General features: G+C 39.9%; 1 protein-coding gene across 1 annotated transcript in view; it reads right to left on the bottom strand.

Moving 5' to 3' along the window:
- Positions 1–451: 451 nt before the first annotated feature.
- Positions 452–23,182, bottom strand: part of PCP4 (Purkinje cell protein 4) — a gene marked incomplete at both ends in the record, with an annotated part of 60,948 nt that continues 38,217 nt past the window's right edge. The window contains one exon of the mRNA XM_084290688.1: positions 452–579. Within this exon, the coding sequence (XP_084146814.1) occupies positions 452–579 (128 nt within the window). The remainder of the gene's footprint in view (positions 580–23,182) is intronic.

Here is a 23,182-nt window from a genome sequence, read left to right on the forward strand (position 1 = left end):
GAGAAGTAATTTTAGTGTCACATTTGGCTGGCAGCAGGAATTCTCCAAATGAGGTAAGCATGGCTGAGGCACGTGCTCTCATACCCTCAGCAAAAGCCTTGTAACATACGGTGCTGTTATGTCTCCAAGCTTTAAGTGAAGAGGAAAATAGGCATCTGGGCTGGGTTCATCTGTAATGCCGTGCTTGCTGGATTAATGGGAAAAGACAGATGAAGGCAGACACTTTAATTACTTCACCCTAACTTTTTATTACAACATCAAGTAAAATGGTGAGTTACAGAGTATAATGGGCGTGAAACACCTGGGATGAAGTCACACACAAGCTCATGGTTTGTTATCTGCCAATGGGGTTTTAAATATTGATCATTTCTGTACATGCATCTTTGTGTTATTTCTGATTTTCTTGATAAATCATTTCAGGATTACTTTGATTCAAGCTGTGAGGTAGCTACTAGGACTGGGACCCCGCTTTTTTCTTCTGGAATTTCCTGAACTGGGACTGTATCGCCACGGCCGCCCGCTCTGTCTCTGGTGCGTCCATGTCTATGTCAAATTCCTCTTGAACCTTCTTCTGTCCATCTGCCCAAGGAAAGCAAAACAAAACATCAATATATTTTTCAAACAGAGATAATCACTGTGAATGCCCATGTGAAAAAGCCTGTCCCTGTCTCCTTCACAAACATAGACATGATGATGGGGAGTATATTCAGAATGCCCTGGGACCAGTTTTGGCAAACATACCTGATCAAATCCTCCTCTCTCCCCCAAACAGCAGCATCTTGGACTGCCTGTTTATAGTTATGCACTGAGGAGTGACATCCAAACAATGCTCTGCTCAGCAGTTACCGAGCATCACCCTGACATCTGAGGAAGTCCTTCTCTGCCCGCCTAATTAACAGTGGGGGGCTGAGGGACCCTTCTGTGCCTCTAGCAGGCAGAAGTTACTTTCCCATCTTTACTTCAGAACAAAAGCACATTAAAATATTTTATATTACAGATAAAGACCCTATTCCATCTCCGGTGTTAGAGGAAGAGAGATTACTTCCTAAGGCTAATTTCCATCCTTTTCACTTGTTTCCTGCCTCATCCCTTTCAGCACGTAACGCTCTTCCCCTCTAAATCATTTATGTTCAATCTCTCTTTCTGCCACTGTGCTGCTCCCCTTCACTTCTCTCCAGGCTCAGTTATTGCCTTTCAGCCTTGATCTTTGGCTCCTTGCCTTCTTTTATTCCCAGTCCTCAGCTTTTTGTTCAATTGCATTCAATCTCCAAATGGACACCCCAGCTGACTTGGCTGAATTTTGTTTCATCCATCTATGTGTTAAAAGTGCAGCTGTGGGAAAACTCCTGCCCTCATTGCAGAGATAACCCAGATCTACCTGGACTAGCAAGGAAAGAACACATATTCACTCCACCAATCTCATCATACCACTGCGTTTCTCTCTTCTCTATGAAGTTGTTTGTTGAATTCATTTATATAGTTGTTGTATGCCAGACCTGCAGTGAACGTCATGCTAAGAGTCTGCAGACAGCTCCACTTAAAGCAGGTGTGGGAATTCACCTATTTTAAACCATTTTTCTTTTTTACTCTTGACATTAATACCTCAGGGATGCCTACCCCCAAGCACTGTTAATGTACACCATGAGAAACACTTTCAAATGTGTAATTAAAATGAAAAGAAAGTCATTCCCTTCTCTTTTTCTCCTTCTCACTAGAAAACAGGTAAAATTTTCCACTAGTAACACTGCATGATTTTAGCATGCGTCTTGCAGTATAGTATTCCTTGCTCTTCCTTCTTGTTATTATTTGGAACTCTTTTTTTTTTTTTTTGGTCCATTTTCCATGATCAGAATCTACTTTGAACTTGGCAAATATTTTAAAGGAAAGGTTTTGGAATATTCTGTACTGATTTTAATTTAACTACCATAACCAAATAAATGCAGCTATGTTAATGTAAAAGATATGTCTGCTCAGTATTTTGTTTTATCTAAAAGAACATCTAAGAAATGTGAAAATAGAACAAGAAAAAGTCTGGAGAGGAAGAATAGCTTGAGAGCTTATCATAACTTTGATTGCAAGGTATAAAGGTATAAAGGAAAGTGTAGTTATCAAAACTAAGACTTTATGGAAGAAAATGAATCGTACTAATATTGCAGCAATCTTCTATAGCAATTCAATCCAGGAATCTCTACAGTTTGTGTAAGTGTTCACGCAACACAACCACGTTAAGTACAGAAATAAAATTATCACCTTATTCAGAAATGAATTCCTTGTGCTCGCAAGCTGTTGACACAGCCAAGGAGGAAAATGAACTCTCATATTAAAGGCATGATATAAGCTGAAACTTAGAGTGGCTTCTTAAAGAAACAGAAATGTCTGTACTAGTGCCTAAACTGATATCGATAACACAGCAACATGCTTTGTGAAAATTTTCCCATTACCAGATACCATCTCCTCCACATTGCTGTGTATGCAACTACAGAAACCAAGATTATTTTTTAATTTAAATATTAAAAAGAATCAGTATTTTCACAATGACATAGCAACATTTTGTTGGTATTTTGGGGGGTTGGTTTTGATTTGGTGTTTGTGGGTTGAAGGGAACTAAGACAAGTACTCAGAACATTTTATATGGAAACAAATCCAAAAAAAAGGTACTTAATACTCTTCCTGTGACAAACTAAGAATCTGCAGTCAGAACATGCATATACAGACTTTTCATTTGAAATTTTTGAGTAAAAAATATCAATAGCATGATCAGCTCTAACAGTAGCCACATTGTGATATCAGCGATAAGATAATAAAAACTGTTTTATTTTTCCGTATGTCAAAATCTCCCTGCCATTAATAGGGGCCTATTAACTTAATGTTATTCTGAAGAGTATCATGTACAGAGAAATATTCTTGATATATTTTATCAAAAAATATACTAGCAATGAAATAATCATTTAATCAGCTTTGAAATTGATGAGACTCTCATAAATTTGCTTCATGATTTTTATTTCTGTCGTAACATTTTTACCTTTAGGTTAATCCCTAGCTCACTAGACACAGTACTCAGTCTCAACAGTGGAAAACAAAAGTGGAGTTTATGCATCAATTTAAGTTTTTCAGTATATAAATTCCTGTCATTTAGAAACGTCAATAGGAAAAGCTGTCTGGATGGATGAGTAGACAGAATTGGTTTTGTATCACTTGATGAAATCTGGCTTGTACAACTCATGTCCTACAACAGCCTAGTCTTGGCAGTATGTTGCAGTGGTGACTCAGCAATCTTACCTTATGATCTTATAGACTCAAAAGAAGGGCATTTACTATTATTTTGCTGTAGAAATTAATCTTTTAATTTCTTTATAATTTATTTTTTAATCAGATAACATTTGCCTGATCAGAATCATCATTACTGCATTAAAATTAACTGTGCTACAATAATTCACCATACAACATGAAGATCTACTTTACTTCCTTTTATTTTTGGGCCCATTCTTGTTGAAATCTAAGCCCAAAATCCTTACAAATTCTTTCTGTATCTCTGTTCTTCCAATTAATAAATAGGAACATTAGGACCCTTTGTTTTCAACCATGATTTAGAGTTATAGATTTAAAAATCAACACTGGCTGAGACATTTATATGGCTAATTACGATTTTCATTGCTTTCTTACAGATGGTATGGAAAAATATAAATATATATATATAAAATGATCACACATGCATAACGTACATTATAATACAACATGTATATCATCTAGACATAATTAATATGACATACCTGTTTTCTTACTCCCTATGTCCATCCTTATCTTTCTATAGGCATATATGTGTATATCCACATTTGAATATATAGAGAATGTAAGTGAATTTATAGAGAAATACACAGACAGATTTGTTTAAAGAGTTCTAAGTCCCGTGTTAAAATTAAAATAGCTAGATGGGGTATTCCATAAATTGTGGGAGTGGATTGTCTTGCAGTTCTCCCCAAAACAGTTTCTATTGATGACTGTCAAAACACAGACACTTTAACAGATGGATTGTCAATCTGGAGAGAGAATGAAACGGTGTACCTTCTTTGACTTTGTCTATGCTACGGGAAAAAAAATTTAGCTTTTAGCTTGAGTTGCTTTACTAAAAGTAGCCTAATGATTCAAAATATATCACACCCCACTAACTCCACTGCTTCTGCTTTACTGGATGGTCAGAGATAAAAGCAGAAGTTAAGAATTGACCCACTTAATTACAACAAAAACCCTGCCTGTACATGGGACTTGAACAGATTAGAGATGACCTCACTTCACCAGTTAAGAGTGACAAAGCCTTTTTACTATGTATGCACTTATGCCAAAGTAGCTTTACCCATCAGTAGCGCTCATACATTTCAAACATTCAGGCTGCTGAATTTGTACATTCAAATCATGGAATTTATGCAGAAAATTGAGTGCAAGCCCATACAAATGTCCCTCTTTCATACACCATCTCTCACTCCTAGCTTTTCTTTCATAAGGGATCGTTATCTTGGAAGTGATCTAGTGATCTGCAAACCCGGACAATTTTCACCCTCCACAGGCCAGAGCATAGGCAAGCTCTTGCACAGAGTTTACAATTGGACTTTTTTTTTTTTTTTTTTTGTACCAGTTTGGGCCAACAGTTCTGTTTTATAACAAGCCACCTTCATCTAAGCTACCTTTACAAAGTCATAAAGGTAGATCTGAATTCCCTCCCATCCCTGTCACACATTCACACTTTTGTTGATAGCCACCCTTTCTAGACTAATTCAGGAGTAGATATTTCCATTTAGGTGGAAAACATAAAATTAGGAAAATGATAATTTTACACTTAGCTGCAAATTCAGCTTGGATATCGAAGGATCTCTGGTCTTCTTTCACAGGCCCACATGAGGAAAGTAAGATGAACAAGACTGTATTCAGTAGTCTTCAATTCACAAGGTAGTAATGATTTTGAGGGGTTCAGAAATTAAAAAGGGTTGATAACCACTTGCCTGCACCTTCCACTTACTAAGGGGATTTGGTTTCATTAGCATAATAAAAAAAAATAAAAAAAATCCTAATCTTTCTCACCACACTTAGCTATTTCAAGGCTTTCCATGGAAGATTTCTTCAGACTTGGTACAAATTCCCTCTTCTAGATAGTGACTTCCACTTTTCTTATGAACGGGCCATGACAAACTGGTAGAGACTAGTTTGTAAGAAACAGGGAGTCCTTTATACAAAGTGTCCCATATGGGTTCTGATCACCACCAACAGTGGATGCGGAAAGAACAATCCCAGCCCTTGTCACAGGGTGGCCATAAGAAAAGTCTATCATCTGCTGAATTTTTCAAAATCATGTGCTTATTGTATTTGCCATGTCAGGCAAATCTGCGCTCTGGTGGAATGAACTCCAAGGAGTACAACATGAACTTCTTGATGAGCCCCACCACTGTAATGAGCATTCATACCCCAGCATACTACTTTGTAGGACTAAAGACTGAGACAACTTGCGCGGTCCAAATTTTACTTCTGTATATGCAATAGTCGTCCCAGCAGGAGAGCCTGAAACTGCATCTAATTTGCATTTTTCCAAATCTAATATCCTGAAGGCTCATTTCACAGCGTTGCAAATGAAAAAGATCTATTTTAGCTCCATTTCTAGATGAAACATTAGAAAGCTCTCTGTAATCTGCCACAGTGCCTCATAATCCATTGCAAACATTGGATGGATAATGAAACTGCCTATAACAAGGAAAACGATCAAATCTTACATGTTCAAATCTACCCAGCAAACTCTGGAGAAATGTGGTGCAAGTGTAATTATTCACAAGTATGCCTTCAGCTATTTCTTTCACTTACTTTTTTACTATAAAGAAAAATGAACTATGACAACACTGGAAAAAGAAAACACTGCTTATTCCTTATGGGCCAAAAGCCTGAAGAAGTCTTTTGCGACCTTTGAATAAAGGGGTAAGAGATTAATGTTTCCGAGAAGTGTTCATTGATGGATGAAAGCTGGTTGGCTGGATTTGGAGGAAAAGAGGACTCACTTTTTATACTCAGAATTCCTCCATCATCCAGATGAAATAAAGATTGTTTGTCACTGCCTGGAAAAATATTCAGCATGAAAAATTGCATGGGCTGGAGTCTCTAAGTGGCATTTCACATCTTAAGTGCTATCCTCCGCCCCTGCTTACCCAGCCCACATCCAATAGGAATTACGGGACTATGCTGGAGACGGAATATACTCATAAAAACACCTCATTTTTCAGGGGGTAAACTGCAGCATTTGGAAAAAGACTAAATGAAATGTGGGACAGAATCACAGTGCCCCGTAACATGCTGGAAGCGGTATTTTGCCTGAGGCAGGATCATTACCTCCCACTGTTCAAAAGATTATTCAAGCTGTGACAGTCTTTATGCCACCCTGATCCCGAGCTATTACACGAGGCTGCCCAATGAGGCAGAACAGTCCCTAATTAAAGAGGACCAAAATGGGCAGGAATCTCGTGGATATTGACATTCATGTGGAGCATTATTTTTATGTGATGGGAAGAGTCTTTTTTTTTTTTTTTTCCAACAGGACTGCATAAAGCAACCAGCCAGCTACAGAAAACACGAGTGCTTAGGTGTATGGACAGCCACATTTTAGTCCATGTAACTGCCAGTTTGAAAGCCAAGAGCTGACGTGGTCATTCTCTCCCCTCCATATTCAATTGAGAGGTGAGGAAGAGAAAGATGGGGTCTTGTCTTCTCTTAGAGGGACAAAAAGGAGAGAGAGCTAGGGGAGTCAACCTAGTCTTTTCCTTTTCTGCAAGATGAGGAAAAATAACACCAGAACTGACCTAATGGCTGATGAAAGGAGTCAGCCTACCTCTCAACAACAAAACCTCTCCAGTCAGTTGCCAGGGCCAAATTACACAGCAGTTGGCTCTGAGCCTTTGCTTTGGTCACCTGGCTGCTCCCAGGCAGGCTCTCACTTCACAGAGCATCTGAACAGATGGGAACGCTGGGGGAGTAGACGTTGCCCAAGCCCAGGAGAAAAAAGGAAGGTAGTACTGGCATGCAGAAGAAAGCCTTAATCTGCCATTGCCTCCTTTTACTGATTTATATCTTAACCTCTTCTTTTGTTGAATAAAATGTCAAATCGAGGCCTCTCTGAGATCATCAGCTCAGCCGCTACAGCTTGTTGCTCTCTGTGATATCAGGAACAAACATCTCCCAGATCTTCATAAGCATCTTCAGCATTGTACTTGTCCTACAACCTGGCTAGCCTAGTCTAAACAGCAACTGTTGAGGCAGGCTGCTGCAAGGGCTTTGCCTCAGCAACTCTCTGGTGATGGGATGATTCAAAGGGGATTTACTTATACAAAGAGTCTGTTACAGTATGGCGGGCTGATGGAAGTTCGTTATCACGGTACCTACGCGTGTTGACCTCCATGATATTTCTGGTATGATTCAATTCCTATCACCTACAACTACCTTACTGAACCAAGATCAGGATGTTATTGGTCTTTCAGTCAGCTCTGCCTGCCTCCTGAGGTAGTATCTAGGTACAAATCACTTGGTGATAACATATTTCACATGCATGCTGCCAATGTCATGACACAACAATATGAAATTTTGGTCTAACTTTTCTAGATTGATGGAGTAGTTTAAAGCCATTGGTTCTTGTGATTAATTGCTTTACAAAAATGCTAGCAGTAATGCCAACACAGTACCAGGCCTCTGTACAGTCGATTCCATGTGAGCTCTGTGGCCCCATCACCTCCTCAGCCATAAGAAGCACAATCCCTTCAGTCCTCTGAGCAGTGACCCTGCAGCTATGCAACTCTGCCTTCTTCCCCTTCCTATCCATGTCTGCACAACCATGTATCACTAACTGACTCATATAGATAATCCAACTCAAATGTTCAGCTACAGCATTTCTTAAGAACAGAAATTAGCTTTGGAATAACATCTTAATTTTCCTTCTTACTCATTAAAAATGCCTCAGGGTGAGGTATGCATTTTGTGACAAGGAAGGCATCACTACATTCATTCCTGTTTCTTCACTTCATCATGAACTCAGACATTCAAGGGCCACCTTCCAAAGTCAAAGGCTCTCTGTTCTGTATCAGTAAACAGGCACTCAACAGTGAGGGAGGTTATGGGTTTATACAAAGGTGTTCATTTTTCACAGACAGTTATTTGAAGATGGTAGGTGCTGGAGAAGTGCAGTGTCCACACAGCAATCATCTCTGCAACAAAGAGCAAACCTTGGAGCTCAGCAAGCTCCTTCAATTTCAAAAGCACACTATGAAGAAAAATAAAGGTTATCATTAGTAATCAAATTAAATGTAACAGCTATTTTTATCTGAACCACACTGACCAGCCCCTTAAAGTCACTCAAGCTAGAAAAGAATTAACATCCTTCTATTACACCGTAAATTACAATTTGGTATCAAGATGACTTCATTAGAAAATCATAATCCTTTCTTCTTCAAATTGACCTTTACTTTTGTAATACATTGTTGTTATCTCAAGTTTGAAAAATTACTTTTGCTGTATAAAATACTGGGTGTTCTTCTATAAATTTAAAATGTTATTTCAGCATGAGGCTTCTGAAGTGTCTGATTAATCCTTCTTTCCTAGCTCTAATAATGTGGCAGAGAAGAAATATTATTTCTGACATAAGATAAATGAAGTAGAGAAAAATTACGCATATTGGGGTAAAATATAATGAAACAGAAAGGAACAGTAATAAAATTCAATATACAAAAATTGTATTTTCAAGTAATTCGTAGCAAACTACAGATAAATTGATTTTGCTCAACAGTTAATATGGAAGCAAATACTGTTTTTCTTTAAATGCTAATATTACTTAAACAATCATTCCTAACCTCCAAAATAATTTATGTAGCATTTACAGACTTTGAAAATGGCTTACAAATGCATAACTGATGCATAGATAGGTATGTAAATGTTAATGGGGATCTAAAAGGTATTCTGGCTATGAAAATATAAGCCATAATTCACATTCCCATGGGGAAATGAAACTTTGTGGAAGTTTGGCTAGGAACAGTGCAAATTAAAATGTCCATTTTAGCTGCATAATCTCATTAGCTCTCTCTAGTAGCTAAATCTGCATCTGAGGAGTGCTAGACTGACTGCCAAATCCAACCGGAATCTCTGGAAGCTAAAATGAAGTGGTGCTGGGGACCAAGTGATGGCACAGCCATGACCCTGTGTCACTGCAGAATGATGCTCCACCAGCAGGGATGCCCTGAGTCCCATTCTTAAGGAAAGAGTGCCATGATTCTCCTCACAAATTCAGCCCAAAGTCTGCTTGAATGTGATCCCCAGTGTCCCATCACAGTCAAGTTTTAAAAATGAATCATTATGATGTGGTTTTAATGTCTTGTGCAATTTCCAGTTCTCCCATCCTCAGTCAACACTGTGCCTTTAAGCAGCTTTGCTGTGGAAAGAGCTGCATTTCAGCAGCGTGTGAAGCAAACCGCCCTCTCGCCTCGCTAGTCAACCACTTGATTAATATATGATCAGCAACTTCCCTATTATGGTAGCATTCAGGCGCTCCAAGTCCTACATGGGAGCCTTAATGTGGTAGGCGCTTACAATTGCAGAATGATAAATTATTCCCCCCTCCGCCACCCCTCAGCACTATGACCTTCCCCAAAACATCCTCAGCTGCAGATGTTTAAAACAAAGGCTGGAGAACCTCCTAAAGGCTGCCACCCAGGCTGTGGCTACCCCAGCACACTACCCAGGGCCTCAGGTCTAGCCCTGTTGATCCGAGCTGTGCTGCACCACTTGGCATCAGAGAAAAGGCTCTAGCCCATTTTATTTTCTAATAGAGATGTTGCCTCCAGCACTTCAAAAGGCTTTGTAGCTCTAGACCACTTGGGAACTGATTCAAAATGAGTTGGCACATGCTATTAATTGCATGAAGACCAACAGTACCTGAGAGCCCTTGCAAGGAAAATGCAAAAGAGAGGTGTTCATCCTCAAACGTGACACTGCCTCCTTTGTTGCATAACAGCAGCACTTTCCAGGAATGTTTTTTTTTTTTTTTTTTATAATCCTTCTCTCTTTGCAGTTTAGCTAGGGAATAAGCTCACAGAAATGGCAGTGTTCACAATATGCCACACAGAAGTAGCAAAAAGGGGGGCTCAAATTCATGCACTGCCAAAGTAAGACAAGCTGGGGAAGATGGCATAGGTTACAGAAGAAAACCTGTCAATCAGAAGAAGGAGGGGAGTCAATCAAATGAACCACGCTATGGAGTCAGAAGGTGTTTTTCTTCACACACAAAATGAAGGAAAAGGAAGAGGGTGATTTTGCCCTGCTCATCCTCCAAGTGTAAAACGAGGGCAGTTTCCGGGCATCATTGTATACCAGCAGAGCACTGCTAGCAACTAATGAGAGCTCCATTTTAAGTTTTCACAGTAACATTTAGAAAAATTGTTACTTGGGAGCTTAGAAAGTCACAGTGAGAAGAGATTCTCCTCTTGTAAAATTCATTGTCGTATTTTAATTATAATGTATTTAACTGCTTACTCAGCAGTGGGCAGTGTAAAGTGTAAAACTCTGAGCTTTGCCGTTTAACATTATACACTGAAGTGAAGGAGTCATTTCAGTACCTTTGTATCTTCTGTGCCTTATCGTCTGGTATCTAGAAATGCCTTGTAAATAAGATTAGCCATAAGAAGCATTTACTTTACTGCGGAGATTAAATGCAAAAGAAATAAATTATGTCCAAACATTGTGACTTTTATTTGCACAAATACAGGCACTATTCTGGGTTGGTAATAGGATAATTACTTTGACACGGCCTCACCATGAAAAAGCCACTGCTTTAATACAAGTATGTACAGTGGTTTTTAACATCTCGCATTACATGGCAGCTTGGGGGTGCTTGGGCCATTCTCACAGTGTTGCAGGCACAAGTGGATATTGTAAAGTTAAAAGTGGCCTGGGAGGTATTTGGTGTCCTTTGGAGACAACTAAATTGTTGTGGAGTACCTGATCCAGCTCACAGAGTTGAACAGTCTTGCTCTTCTTTAGGAGTGTATTTAGCTAAAGAGTTTGTTATCCCTCCATAAAACCAAACACATGCTAGCAGAGCCCCAGAGATGGGATGGATATAAACTCCTGGAGCAACTCCAAGGTCACAGTCTGAGTAAAGACCAGCATACTCTGACAGACATGAATTTATCAAGAGACTCGGGCTTGTGCTGACTTCCACCATCACCCACCAGTAGGCCTTACACAATCCTGCATCAGGTGGCTTTGTAACTTCTCTTCCAGCATCCACAAGCACAACCAGTGCGGTGCTGGACTGATGCAGTTTGGCCAGTAGTAGTCTTTTGCTGAATGTGCCATGTAGTGAAATTCTCTCACCAAAGGTACAGAATTTAAATTTCTCTGGCTCTTGAAAGCTGCTACCCAGATGTAGTTTTCCACCATAAAGCAAAGCAATTCTGTTGCAGGAGAGTTCTAGGAAATTTCCACTGTTTTCTTTTGCTTGGGCTGATATCTGAACAGAATCATTAATTTCAGTTTACTATGTCTCCACTGAACACAGAAAGCTGCATTATATGTTTATTTCCCCTGCAGGCTGGTTTGTTTGACTTTCTAAAGAAGAGAGGGGCACCTCAGGAGAATATATGATAGCACTGAAATAGACATAAGGGGGAGAAAAATGGAGATCTTGTGGCAATATGGCTCTGAAAGAGGATGAGAAGGAATTATATGCTGGAGGGTGTTGTCAGTGTACTGCAGGCTGTCTCACCCAGCAGCCATTTGGAAAGCCTTGTTACACATCATGCAGAAACTCATTAGGCCAAACATTCACAAAATGGATTCTAGATTAAAAGCTCTCTCTGACTCCTGAGCAGAATGCGCCTAACCTAACATGTAGTTGTTTACATCAGAGCTCATCAGCAGCTTGCTTTAGAAAGAAACCTACTGCCCACTGGAGAAAACAGGCACTCAGAGGGTGCAATTCATCTGACCTACTTTAGGCATCCATTTTAGGATAGCATCGATCTCACCCTCAAATCCTCTTCCTATGTTACCTAGTTCTCTATCGGCTGCAAAGGGAGCTAGCTCACGGTGATGAGCTCCAATGTAGATATTGATACTTAATCAAATGGATCACATTCCCTGACTTTGAGATGTACATCAACTGTCAAGCTTCATATGGACAAACTTACTTGCTATTTCACACAAAATTCCTTCTCATCAAATAAATTATTTAGACCTTAATGAACAGTACTTTGCTGAAACTGTAGCAGCTAAGAAAACTTATTTGCTTCAGGAAGGAAGACAAAATAAAGAGAAGTACTGCAAGCCTTCTCATACTACTCTATCTGTGTGCTTCCATCCTACTGACAGTGAGCAGAGAACAGCTCACCTTCAACAGAGGGTCAAAATGAGCATTTGTCCCCTCTGCTTAGACTGCCAGTGAAGCTGCCAGTCATGCAACTGATTTATCCTCTCATGATCCCTCAGGAGCTGACTGAACAGTCTGCATACATTCCTCTTCTTACAGATAAATAGTTGAACAAAGAAAAAAAAATGTATCAGCATCTCTTGCCATCATTTCCATTAATTTCAAGAAGAGTGGATTGTTATTTTTTTGGATGCATGTGTTTCTGTGTGCTAGGGAGAGACTATTTCATGCACAAAATCCCTTTTTTTAAGTGTACATCATTAAGACTCCTTATATTTCCCTAATAAGGGATTACAGTTAACACCATGACAAGCAATATTGAATACTTCATAAGAACAAGCAGACAAATGACAGTTGCTGTGAGAACTATAATTGAATTTGCAAGTTTCTGCAAACAGCAAATCTCTGCTCTGCTATTTAGCTAATGAGCCAAGTGATGGCTGCTGCCATTCTCCCGAAATGTGGAGATGCTCACAAGGAACTTTGTTACACCAAGCATGTGTCAAAGGCAGCCACCGCTTGACTGCAGGGATGAGACCACATAAAGGAGAAGAAATAAAATGAGTGAGTCAGATGTGCTGGGGAAGACCTTCTTAAAAGTATTGCTAGCAGCACTTCTCATTGCTGATCTGAGCCAAGGCAGGCCCTTACTGACATGAAGTCATCTGCATGGAGAACACACAAAACCGTAGGGACCACCTCCCTGTGCATTTCCCCAACACAAATCCTCTCTCCTTTCCTTCCTGGGTCCCATGCAGCATTTGTGGGTGAGAAGGAGGCATGGCTTCTGCACTGAAATCCTAGATGATGAGCACTCAACTGAGAATTTGGATCTTACAGGGAAAGGTTATATTTATGCTCTATAAATGTCAAATAACACAAATTAATCCTTCATCACTCCTTAATGGAAGAAATAGACAAATATCACACATCTTTTTTTATTCTTTTTTTTTTTTAATTTTATTTTTGTTTGTTTCCTACTGTAGAAACCGATGCTAAAGTTAATAACATGACTATTATCTCTGAGACAGAACATAGCTCTGCTCTTCCACAGATTTCTTTTCATAGACTAATAGAAAAGACCTTACTGGCACACAGGACAATACTGTTAGGCATACGGGAGTAAAAAACGGCAATGAATAGATTCTCTGAAAGAGTGGGGAACAAATCAAGAAGGGCAAACTGTCCTTCTCAGCAGCTCACTCATTACTTATAGACAGTTACTGTACGGCGAGGCTGAAGCTTGGAATTCTAACAAGTCAATACCAAAGCTCTGTGGGATTTCTCATTCCTGACTTTAGTGTCTGTATTTATTGAGTGAGGACTGATGGTATACGGTAATGCAATTTTCCAAGCTTTTTCAAAGTAGCAGAGATTAATGAGCAAGGTCGGGCACCAAAAGCACAAGACAGTACTTCAAACCCTGCTTCTACTTTTTTTTTTTCCTTTGACCATACCATAAAAAAAAAAAGTAAAATTCCAAACCTTCGAGGTCCCAGGCACTGAATCAGCAACATCCTTTTTTGAGCTTGATGCTTTTTCAGACAAAGGGTAGAGGGGTTGTTCTCCCATTAGAACACAGCTATGTGTTCTGACAAGCATCTAACTAATATGTAGATCATTAAGGCCAGGTTGCAGTGGGCTTATTGTAATCATACTGACATTTCTTTTTTTTATATTGGTAGAAGCAAGCACGGTTTTCCAATAAAGTCCCTGTGAAAGGAGAAGGTAAGCCCGCATTTGTAGCATTTTATATATATCAGGAGATTGTGGAGCAGGGAGGGTAAAATGTTCTCATTTTCCTGACAGATGGTCCACTTAACAAACCAACGCAGTACACTGAGGACACAAGGAAAGGTTGTACGTGCCTAAAGCACAGTGCATTCCTGAGCTGCCAATAAAGCAGTGGCTATGAAGTACTACACTGGCCCGCAATCAAAGCTATTTCCCAGCCCTCAGAGCTGTACCTAAAGACTTCTGTCACCCAGAGTATTCCCTGCCTCCTTCTCCAGGAGGGGCTGTCCTCGCTTTTCTCCTTCCCATTCTCATCCAGCAGCACCCCCTTTTGCCTGGCAGTCCCAGCTAAAAGGGTTAAAGCACAACCACCCTACTAGAGTACCCTTTGTGTAGCCCCATTCGTCTTTACAGAGTCTTTATATACATGTAGGAGACTGAGACAACAACTGCGATCTGTCTGGGACTGCTTTTGTCCCCCCTGCATATAGATCTCTGCCTTGTGCTGAAAGGATCTACAGCCACAGCAACATGGAGAAAGGGCATTAAGCTGTGCACAGATTTCAGCAGGTGGTCACTGCACATGTTCATTCATTCAGGGGGGACACACACACTTTGATTTTTACTTGTTTTTTAATAAAAATATTCACATGTTGGAGGGAGGCATGATCAGGTATCTCAAGCATAATTAAAACAAAAAAAAACAAACAATATCAAAAAAAAAAAAAAAAAAAAACAATAAAACATCCAGGCAATGAACTGGGAAGTGCTAGCACAGTAAACCGCCGCAAGGTTCAAAAATAAATTATTTGCTATAAATTTATATTAAATGTTTTACAACCTTGTGGATTCATAAAGTCTCCCTGCAACTCAGAAGGTGATGGTGGAGTTCGCTTTTTAATATAAAATGTTTTAAATTAAAAAGAAAACACAAAAAAAAAGTTTACTGAGGTGAGATTGGACGACAAGAAGGCTTCCCTTTCTGTCTACCTCTCTTTTCACCTCACTAAGTTTTCACCTGATGCCTTTTAACAACTGCTATTTAAAAACAATTTTATCAGGAAGAGTAGGCATTGATTTAACAAAGTGCAGCAATTGCAATTAGACAGTTATTAAGCCCAGTGCCAGATAGTCTAAATGACGTGAAAATCTAACTGAGGCCAGGGAATTAAGGTTTCCCTCCTGCTTAAGTTGTGTGTTTATTGCACACATAAAGTTATCTTGAAAGAATATTAAGGTTATAAAGTTGAACACAAAAAAGTTAGTAAATGACAAACTACAGTGCAATTAATTCAGTTCATTTTGCATAGATGACTTTAATTCCGGAAAATTCTGTTTGAAATTCTTGACTTTGCAACCTCTGTAGTCTTAGGAGCATGTGTTTCCCAGATTTAAAGAAAAAATATATATATTCTGCTGCAACATATGGACACCCACACGGCTCGTCAGCATGACTGCTTGGAACTGTTAGATCCACCCCACGGACCTCTTGTTTTAATGAAGTAGCTGACAGCAGCAGTAGGTTGTTGTCCTCTACTTGAGTCAGCAGCAAATGGGATGAGTTGTGTATTTTGCCACCGGTTTTCATGTGGCAAACAGGAAAGGAACAATGAGACGATGAAGGATATGGGCATCAGAGACAGAGACTTCCTCACTTATTGATGTCTTCAGATGTGGTGGCCCTTTTTGTTCTACCTCTTGCGTAACTCAGGCCTAGCCCCATATCTTCCCCAGCCTAGATGCTCATTATGGTTCCCAGTAGATCTCAATAATGCTTTTTCTTTATCTGGTTAGTCTTGGTCCCCACAACTGTACTAGGGCATGCCCTAACCTCAGAACTCCATCCTGGCCCATTCCCACACCAGCTAGCTGTTGGTCTCCTCTAGTTCTCTCATCCCATTCCATATTCCTCCCTCCCAGTCCAAGTTTCCATTCACAAGTACCAATCCCTCCCTAATATTCTGGGGTTGTAATTTCCTGACAAGACTTACTGAACTCTTTCATCAATACATCCTTTGACCTTCCTTCTCTATCTTTTATCCTCTCTGGATTCAAGGAAAAAGGTACTTTTCCTCCTAAGCAACTGTGGTGTCTTGGGAACACCATGCTCTCAGTTCCAGTTCCTGGGCAAAGTCTAGCTTACAGAAGCAATCAGCAGCAATTAAACTGTAATTTCCTCAAGCCCTCTAAAGACAGCAATGGTTTAGTTGTCTTGGTGTGTAGTATTTGGCTCAGTAATGTTGAGTTTTCATTAAAAAAAAATTAACTGCTTCACCAAACGCATGCAAACGCAAGGCTCATCTTTCCAAGCATTTGTAACTTGGCAACATTTGAAGATAGAAAAGTCACATCCCAGATGGTAAATCTTAAGTTTCTGTTGAAAATGACAAGGGCTCAGAACAATCCAAAAAAAAAGGCCACCAGAAATTGTTTTAATTGGTAGACATTCTAGCATTTTGTTTCTGGAAGCCTCGTTTCTGGAAACAACTGGAATGACTTTGCTGAACCCTTCCAAAATAATTCTGCTTGAGGCAAGCAATCAACATGACAAATTTTAGCAAAATTTTGGCAAGGCTATATACAACTGAAAAGGGAGCTTTTATCCAGCAGAGTTCAGCAGTTCTTTGAATAGACCTTGCCACCAGTCCAGAAAATAACAAACAAAATCAGTGTATATAAAGTGAGTAATATGTTGCAAATTAAACGAAGTAAAGATAAAAGTTACAGAGAGCTGGAAAATCTTTAAATGGGCCAAAAATGGAATGTGAACTTTTTTTTTTTTTTTTTGAGAATTGACAATGATTCCATGAAGTTTTAACCTCAGAAAAAAATAGAAAATAGTTTGCAACTTAGAATGATTACACAGAAGGCAGAAGTTAATCAAAGCTCTCCCTTATACATTTTGTGTTTGAGGATTTCTCTAGCACTTAACTCTGCTGCTTATTTGAAACTTGTATATAAAACACTTTCCCTTGTATGAATTTAAGCTTTGACAAATACTTTTTGAGTTCTGCTTGGATTTACAAACATGTCAGATTGTCAATAAAACCAATCAAAACCAGAATCTTAGCTGACACACACAGTTGACCAACCACAGATCACCACCTGAGCCCATGTTTATTTAATCTGTATAAATGTATTTTTACTTTCCCTGTTTCTGAGGATTACAAGGCCCATAAGCTTACAATGTCAACATCTAGAACAACTAGAAATTTTTTTGCATTTCCTCTGCATCAGAGAACACAAGCTGGGCTAGTGCAATAACGAATTTAAGCTAGGACATAAGTCACTGACTGACACCTCAAGTGTTGGCATATGCAGAATGCAGTATATGCAGTATATAGCACACCCCAGAATTAGTCCCCATTGCTCTACCTAAAACCCACCTCGTTTTCTACACTGCTTGAATTTCAGACCTGAGTGTAAAGAAGGCAAATATTTTTTTCTCTTTTCTTCAGGAAACCAAGTGTTTACTCCTCCTTTCCTTCCTTCCCAAGCTGACAAGGATGAAAAGAGAGGACAATTGAAAGTGCTCTTGTTTATAATCTTCCAGTTTTAAAGACTGCTTTGCCTCTTCCTTAAACGTGATACTCTTCTTCCAGATAATTCTTTCCTGTCTACCCACCTGGGCCCTGCTTAAATCCAGTTTGGGAAACAGTAGAAGAGAAATAAAGTGAAGAGAAATAACAGGATGAGGTGCAACCATGACTCCAAATTAGAGCATTAGTCAATTACCCTCTTCTGATGAATCTATGTTCCTCACCACAGACCCAAACAGGAAGTTTGCCTGGCAAAATAAGGAGAGGGTAAATTAGGCAGCTAGAGGAAGAAGTAGCACTTGACCTTGCTGTGCTGCAGACAAGAAATTCCCTGGCGAGAAGAAAAGAATGAGGGATGAGACAGAAAACACAGTCTCCCTCTCACAGGGAGACAGTAAGAAAGTATGCCAGGAAAGAAACAGCTTGCAGAAAAGATGAAAGGGAAACTTCAGCTTTTATGGAGATGGGAATAAAATAAGGAATAACTATCTTGACCCACCACAGCAGCATGGCCTGCCTAGCAGTAGGACCAGTAGCTTGGAATCATACCAGGACATCCCACTGCATCAGAGGCTTCACCCCACTCTCATGGGCACACTCATGTTCCCCGTGAGAATAAGGGGACATACTGGCAGAAAGGTATCTACTTACACAAGACAATGACTGGTAAAAAGATTCAGGATAGTGAAAGCCTCCAGGACCTTGTGTAAACCAGCAGGAATCACTGGAGCCAGCACATCTGTGGCAATTTGCACCAACTGAGGATCTATCTGATCCTGTTTTCTGTTGCCTACCTCAGTCTATGCAACCTCTTCTGACTAGTAGAACATTTTTGTTTTTCCAAACCGATCACTTTCCTCTGAAGCTTGCCTCTGCCAAGGGGGAAACAAAACACCTTTTCTTTTCTTGGACTGACTGAACTGAAATTCTACATTGTTTTTCTTTGTTTTGTTTTTTTTTTGGCATGCTTGGTCAAGCATAACAACCGTTTTGTCACATCCAGGCAGCATCATTTACAACAACAAAAGGTATCCCAGACACTTGAAGAGGAGGCTAACAGCTCTAGCCAGATCACTCTCTAACTCAGCAATTACACTGAAATGTTAAATTGTGATGAACAACAGTGGAAGCAGTACCCAGCCTCCTGCTTCTAGGCCAGAAACCTCACAACCACACAGCAGAATGGACCCAGTTGCTCTCTATCTCAGCTCAGGTTAATTAGATGCTAGTTTCTATTCTGAAATATATAATATCTAAATAGTCAAGAGATATGCCCTTAAATATGCTGCATGGTACTATTTAATCCTGGAGAAAACTACTTACAGGCTTAGGAATTACTGTGATCTCCGAAGAGTTGTGTGAAGTCATATTTATGGTAGTTACACCATCTTTCCATACCAAGTTTCAAGTAAATTTGGATCTATTTATACTTTGGAGAGGAAAATAATCACTTCTTAGTGATAATGCATCATGCCTACTCCAAAAATAATGGCAGCTTTGGTTGTGCTTACATTTAGGTTCATTAAAACCTGAAATTTAAAACCAAATGCATTGAGAATTAGAAGTTCACACAAACATGTATAGAGGAGAAACTACAAAGAAACACTAGTATCCCTTAATGTAACTGACCACTGATTTTTGTGTGCGGCACTTTCTGCTGTGAGAAGAAAAAGACAAACAGAAAAAAAATATGTTTTCTAATTTGAATTTACTCTGGACTTCAGCCAGTCCACCATGTAATAAAGAAAATGCTATTGTTAGCAGCAATAATCTAAAAGGGATTAATAAACACCAAAATTCTATAGTAATGTTGTTGCACCTGAGAACAGCCTCTAGATTGCATTGCTCACAAGGCCTGCCTGTGGCATGTCAGGTATGGAGAGAATAGCTAAAAATTAGTTTATTTTTGAGGCTCTTCTGTAATGGGATGGCTTTTAGCTGAAAGACCCCAGAGGACTCCATCTTATGACTCAGTCTCTTGCTTTTTATTTATGTGGTCCCTCATTTGAAAACCATAAATACTTCAAAGACAGTTATGATGCTTTTCTCTAGCATAGGGCTTGAAAGAGGTCCAAAAGTCATTGCAGGCTAGGTGCATCAGACCTCCTGCATGTGGGCAGAAGAGCTCCAAGTCACGCACCTGGTCCCACTGGGCTTGTCTGCCAGTGTGCTGGCAGTACTGTTTATGGATCCTTAATCTCCAGAGCTCTTTGCACTGGAGTCTAGCAGAGCTATTGCCTTCTCCTGAATTCAATAGAGAAAGGAACTTAAGCCAAGGGCTTAAGTTTGTCTGAGATGAGATAAAGTGGTGCTTATTGATAGAATGACTCATGACTGATTGGCAAAGCCTGTGTCTGTGCCCTCCACTGACAGCATCTGTCACCCACTGATAAAGAGGTCCCAAACCACACATCTTCCATCTGCCTTCCTACCCTCTTGTATAAGAGAAGCCAGGAATGTGGTGTGTTTTTTTTTCAACTTCTGCTAAGTATCACAACATGTCTTTGCCACCCAGAGGCAGACCTCACAAGAGATATTCAGGGTTTAGTTATGAATAGATCCATTGTAAAGGTCACCAAGAAATTTTTGCTAGTGAAAAATCCTGCTGTCTGCTTTATGAACAAAATCATTAGATGAGATCATACTACACCTGTGCTCTGCACTGTCTGCTAATAATTAGTCTGCTGGCTGCTAGACCAGGAGGTAGCTGCTCCAGGATGCCAAACAGCCTTGAATCCAGCTGCTTCAGGCTCTGTCTAGATTTCTTTCCCTGGTTATCTGAGGTGAGGGGGAAAGGGGTTATCTGGTTCTCATCTGTGCTGTGTAAACCAGTATGGGAAGTACGTGCATCCCCATCATACCCCAAGATGGAGCCCAGACATAAGTGAAGCTCTGCTATTACACGTGCACTTCAACATCAGCATCTTTTCTCAGAGGTACCACACCCGATACTCTACATCATCCTGAGTGTTCAGTTGGTGAAATCCAAGGCAAGAAGAGTAAGCATATCTTCAAGCTATATTAATCTCTCCCCTCCTACCCTTCTGTTTAGTTGTACCACATCTGCCATAAACCAGAGAATCCAACCGAAAAATTTCTCCATGATTAATTTTTGCTTCCTGTCTTAAAAACAAACAGACTCTCTCTGCAGTGGCTACAGGGACCTCAGCCCCAAAGCCTAAAGGCAAACATCCCTTTACCTGAACTTAATGGTAAGTATCGGTTTCAGAACCTCTGTCATTTGGTCTGAGTTTCGATGTTTTTATTTTAATCTGAGAGATGTCACATGCCCTCAGTGGTGATACTGTACAGACAGGGCAGTGTTGGGTGCAATATTCAGGGTCAGTACTGCCTGGCCCTACGCCCTCACCCTGAAATGGGGTGAAGCCCTGGTGTAATTGCAGTAGATGCAAGAGTGCCCCTTCATCTCCACTCTGCCTCCCTCCCCATGGGAGTGACACAATGCAAATAGCAGCTTATGGACTGCCACTAAAACAAGGCTTATGCTGCTGTGTGCAGAGGAAAGGATGGAGGGGTGGACTAGTGTCCTCTTCATATCTAAGCGCCTTTTGGGCTGAAGTATATATTTAAAATCTCTAAATTGATGAAGTCGGAAAAATAATAATGGAAGGTTCTGCCAATCTTAATGAGAATTAAATTATATTATCAACTCTGAAACAGAAAATTATTAGTAAAAATCATTTACGTAGCTGGAGAAATCAGCATGTATATCAAGCAGAAAGAATGAACAGGACAAGCCCTCAAAAAATACACAAGTAAAGAGCTGATCAAGGCTAACCTAAGCTGTAACCTACAGAGATAAAAGTCGTATATCAGAAGTTAACGCACCATCATTGTGCAATCCAACTAAAGACGCTCAGACAAGGGACTCTGTCCTACGCTTTGTGTCTGAAAGAGACAATTGTTGCAATATATTCTCAAGAAGGAAAGCTCCTGAAATATCTATGTAAGTAGAAATGACTTGGAGTAAAAAGGTCATTAGCAATGCAAAAGGCTAACTCTTAGCTGTTGGTCTGGCTATCAGCATGAGATCTGTAACTAAGATTAGAAACTGTGGAGCCAGGATAGTTACTGTTAGATTAGTACAGATACGTAATGAATTCCAAAATCCTACAATAATGTATTGTTTTTCTGGCTATTAGCCCGGATTTTAATTAGTTCCCACTAATGAATACATTTGTACACGTCCATTCTTTATTGGCAGCTTTTAGAGGAGCTGGTAAATTGGTCGCTGTGGAGTGCCAGTGTTTCACTAATACCTAACAAATAATTAATGCTTTCTCTACCTAGAGTCAACCAGCAGTCTTGGGGTTTCTTTGGCATAAATTAGAATGAAAGATGATATACTCAAAATGCAGTTAGAGTGCTCATTCATCAGCTGCTGTTAAATAATGTTACTGCGAGACCCTGGAAGTGCTGAGAGCTGAGTTCCAGTCTCTGGTCTACCCGCACCATCTCCCAGGAGCTGCCAGAGCACCCTGCCCTATTTTCCACTGCAACTCTTGAAATGCCTTTTCCGTATCTGCCGCTATTTAAGATTTTTCTTTTCTTGAAAATTCCTCCTTGGAAATATGTATTTTTCTCAGTCCTTCCTATTCCTAACGCTGTGCAGACTGGGGAAAAAAAATGAACCAAGTGTGCTTGACTAAAGCAAATGCTTTCAGATCCAGTATCTTAGCTAACAAAGACCTCGAGCCAGGAAATATTTGTATGTTTTCACATCCAAACTGAATATTGCTGGAAGAGCTTGCATGAAGAAGCTAACATCATCCAGATCTAAATAAGGATGAATTGTTTGAGGTGGGATTGAAGAGAAATTAAATGCCCAGGTCCAGAACTGTCGTTCTGAAAAACCCTGGTTAGCATCCACTTAATTCCAGAGACACATGGGCTCTGTAGTATTATTCACAGATTCTTCATCCCTGACAGGGTTGAGCAAGTTAGAAGACATTTTATACCTAAATCAGATTAGGATCTCTGAACACCCAGCTCTCGAGAGAAGCTCCTTCTAATAGTGTCATGTCACAGAAGAATCTGTTTCTCTCTGATGACAATAACTGGAGCTTTAGGTCTCTCACACACGTACATGTTTACAGCCAGGCAAGAGGAATTCAACCCCTAACTTCTAGAGAGGAAAAGAGTTTACTGTTAATTGACTCTAATGGCTCTGATTCAGCATAGGAACCCTAGAAATAATGGGCTGAAAAAAAAATCTCTTGCATTGTATGGGGGGAATCTAGGTATTTTATACAAGGTCCTGGAATCCACTCTGAGTGCCAGGACTGGAGGTGTAGTGTTGCACTGGTTCACACTGTAGTGTCAAAGTCACTTTTGTAGCCTTAACTACTTTGTTCTGGTAACTCGTTCAGCTAAGGACCAAACTTTAGTCATGCCTATAACACTCCTGCTGCTCTACATTCTACTGCCTGCTTGCGTAAGGGAGCCTGAT

This window comes from Netta rufina, assembly GCF_964035555.1.
Source record: "Netta rufina genome assembly, chromosome: 1".
Taxonomy (NCBI): domain Eukaryota; kingdom Metazoa; phylum Chordata; class Aves; order Anseriformes; family Anatidae; genus Netta; species Netta rufina.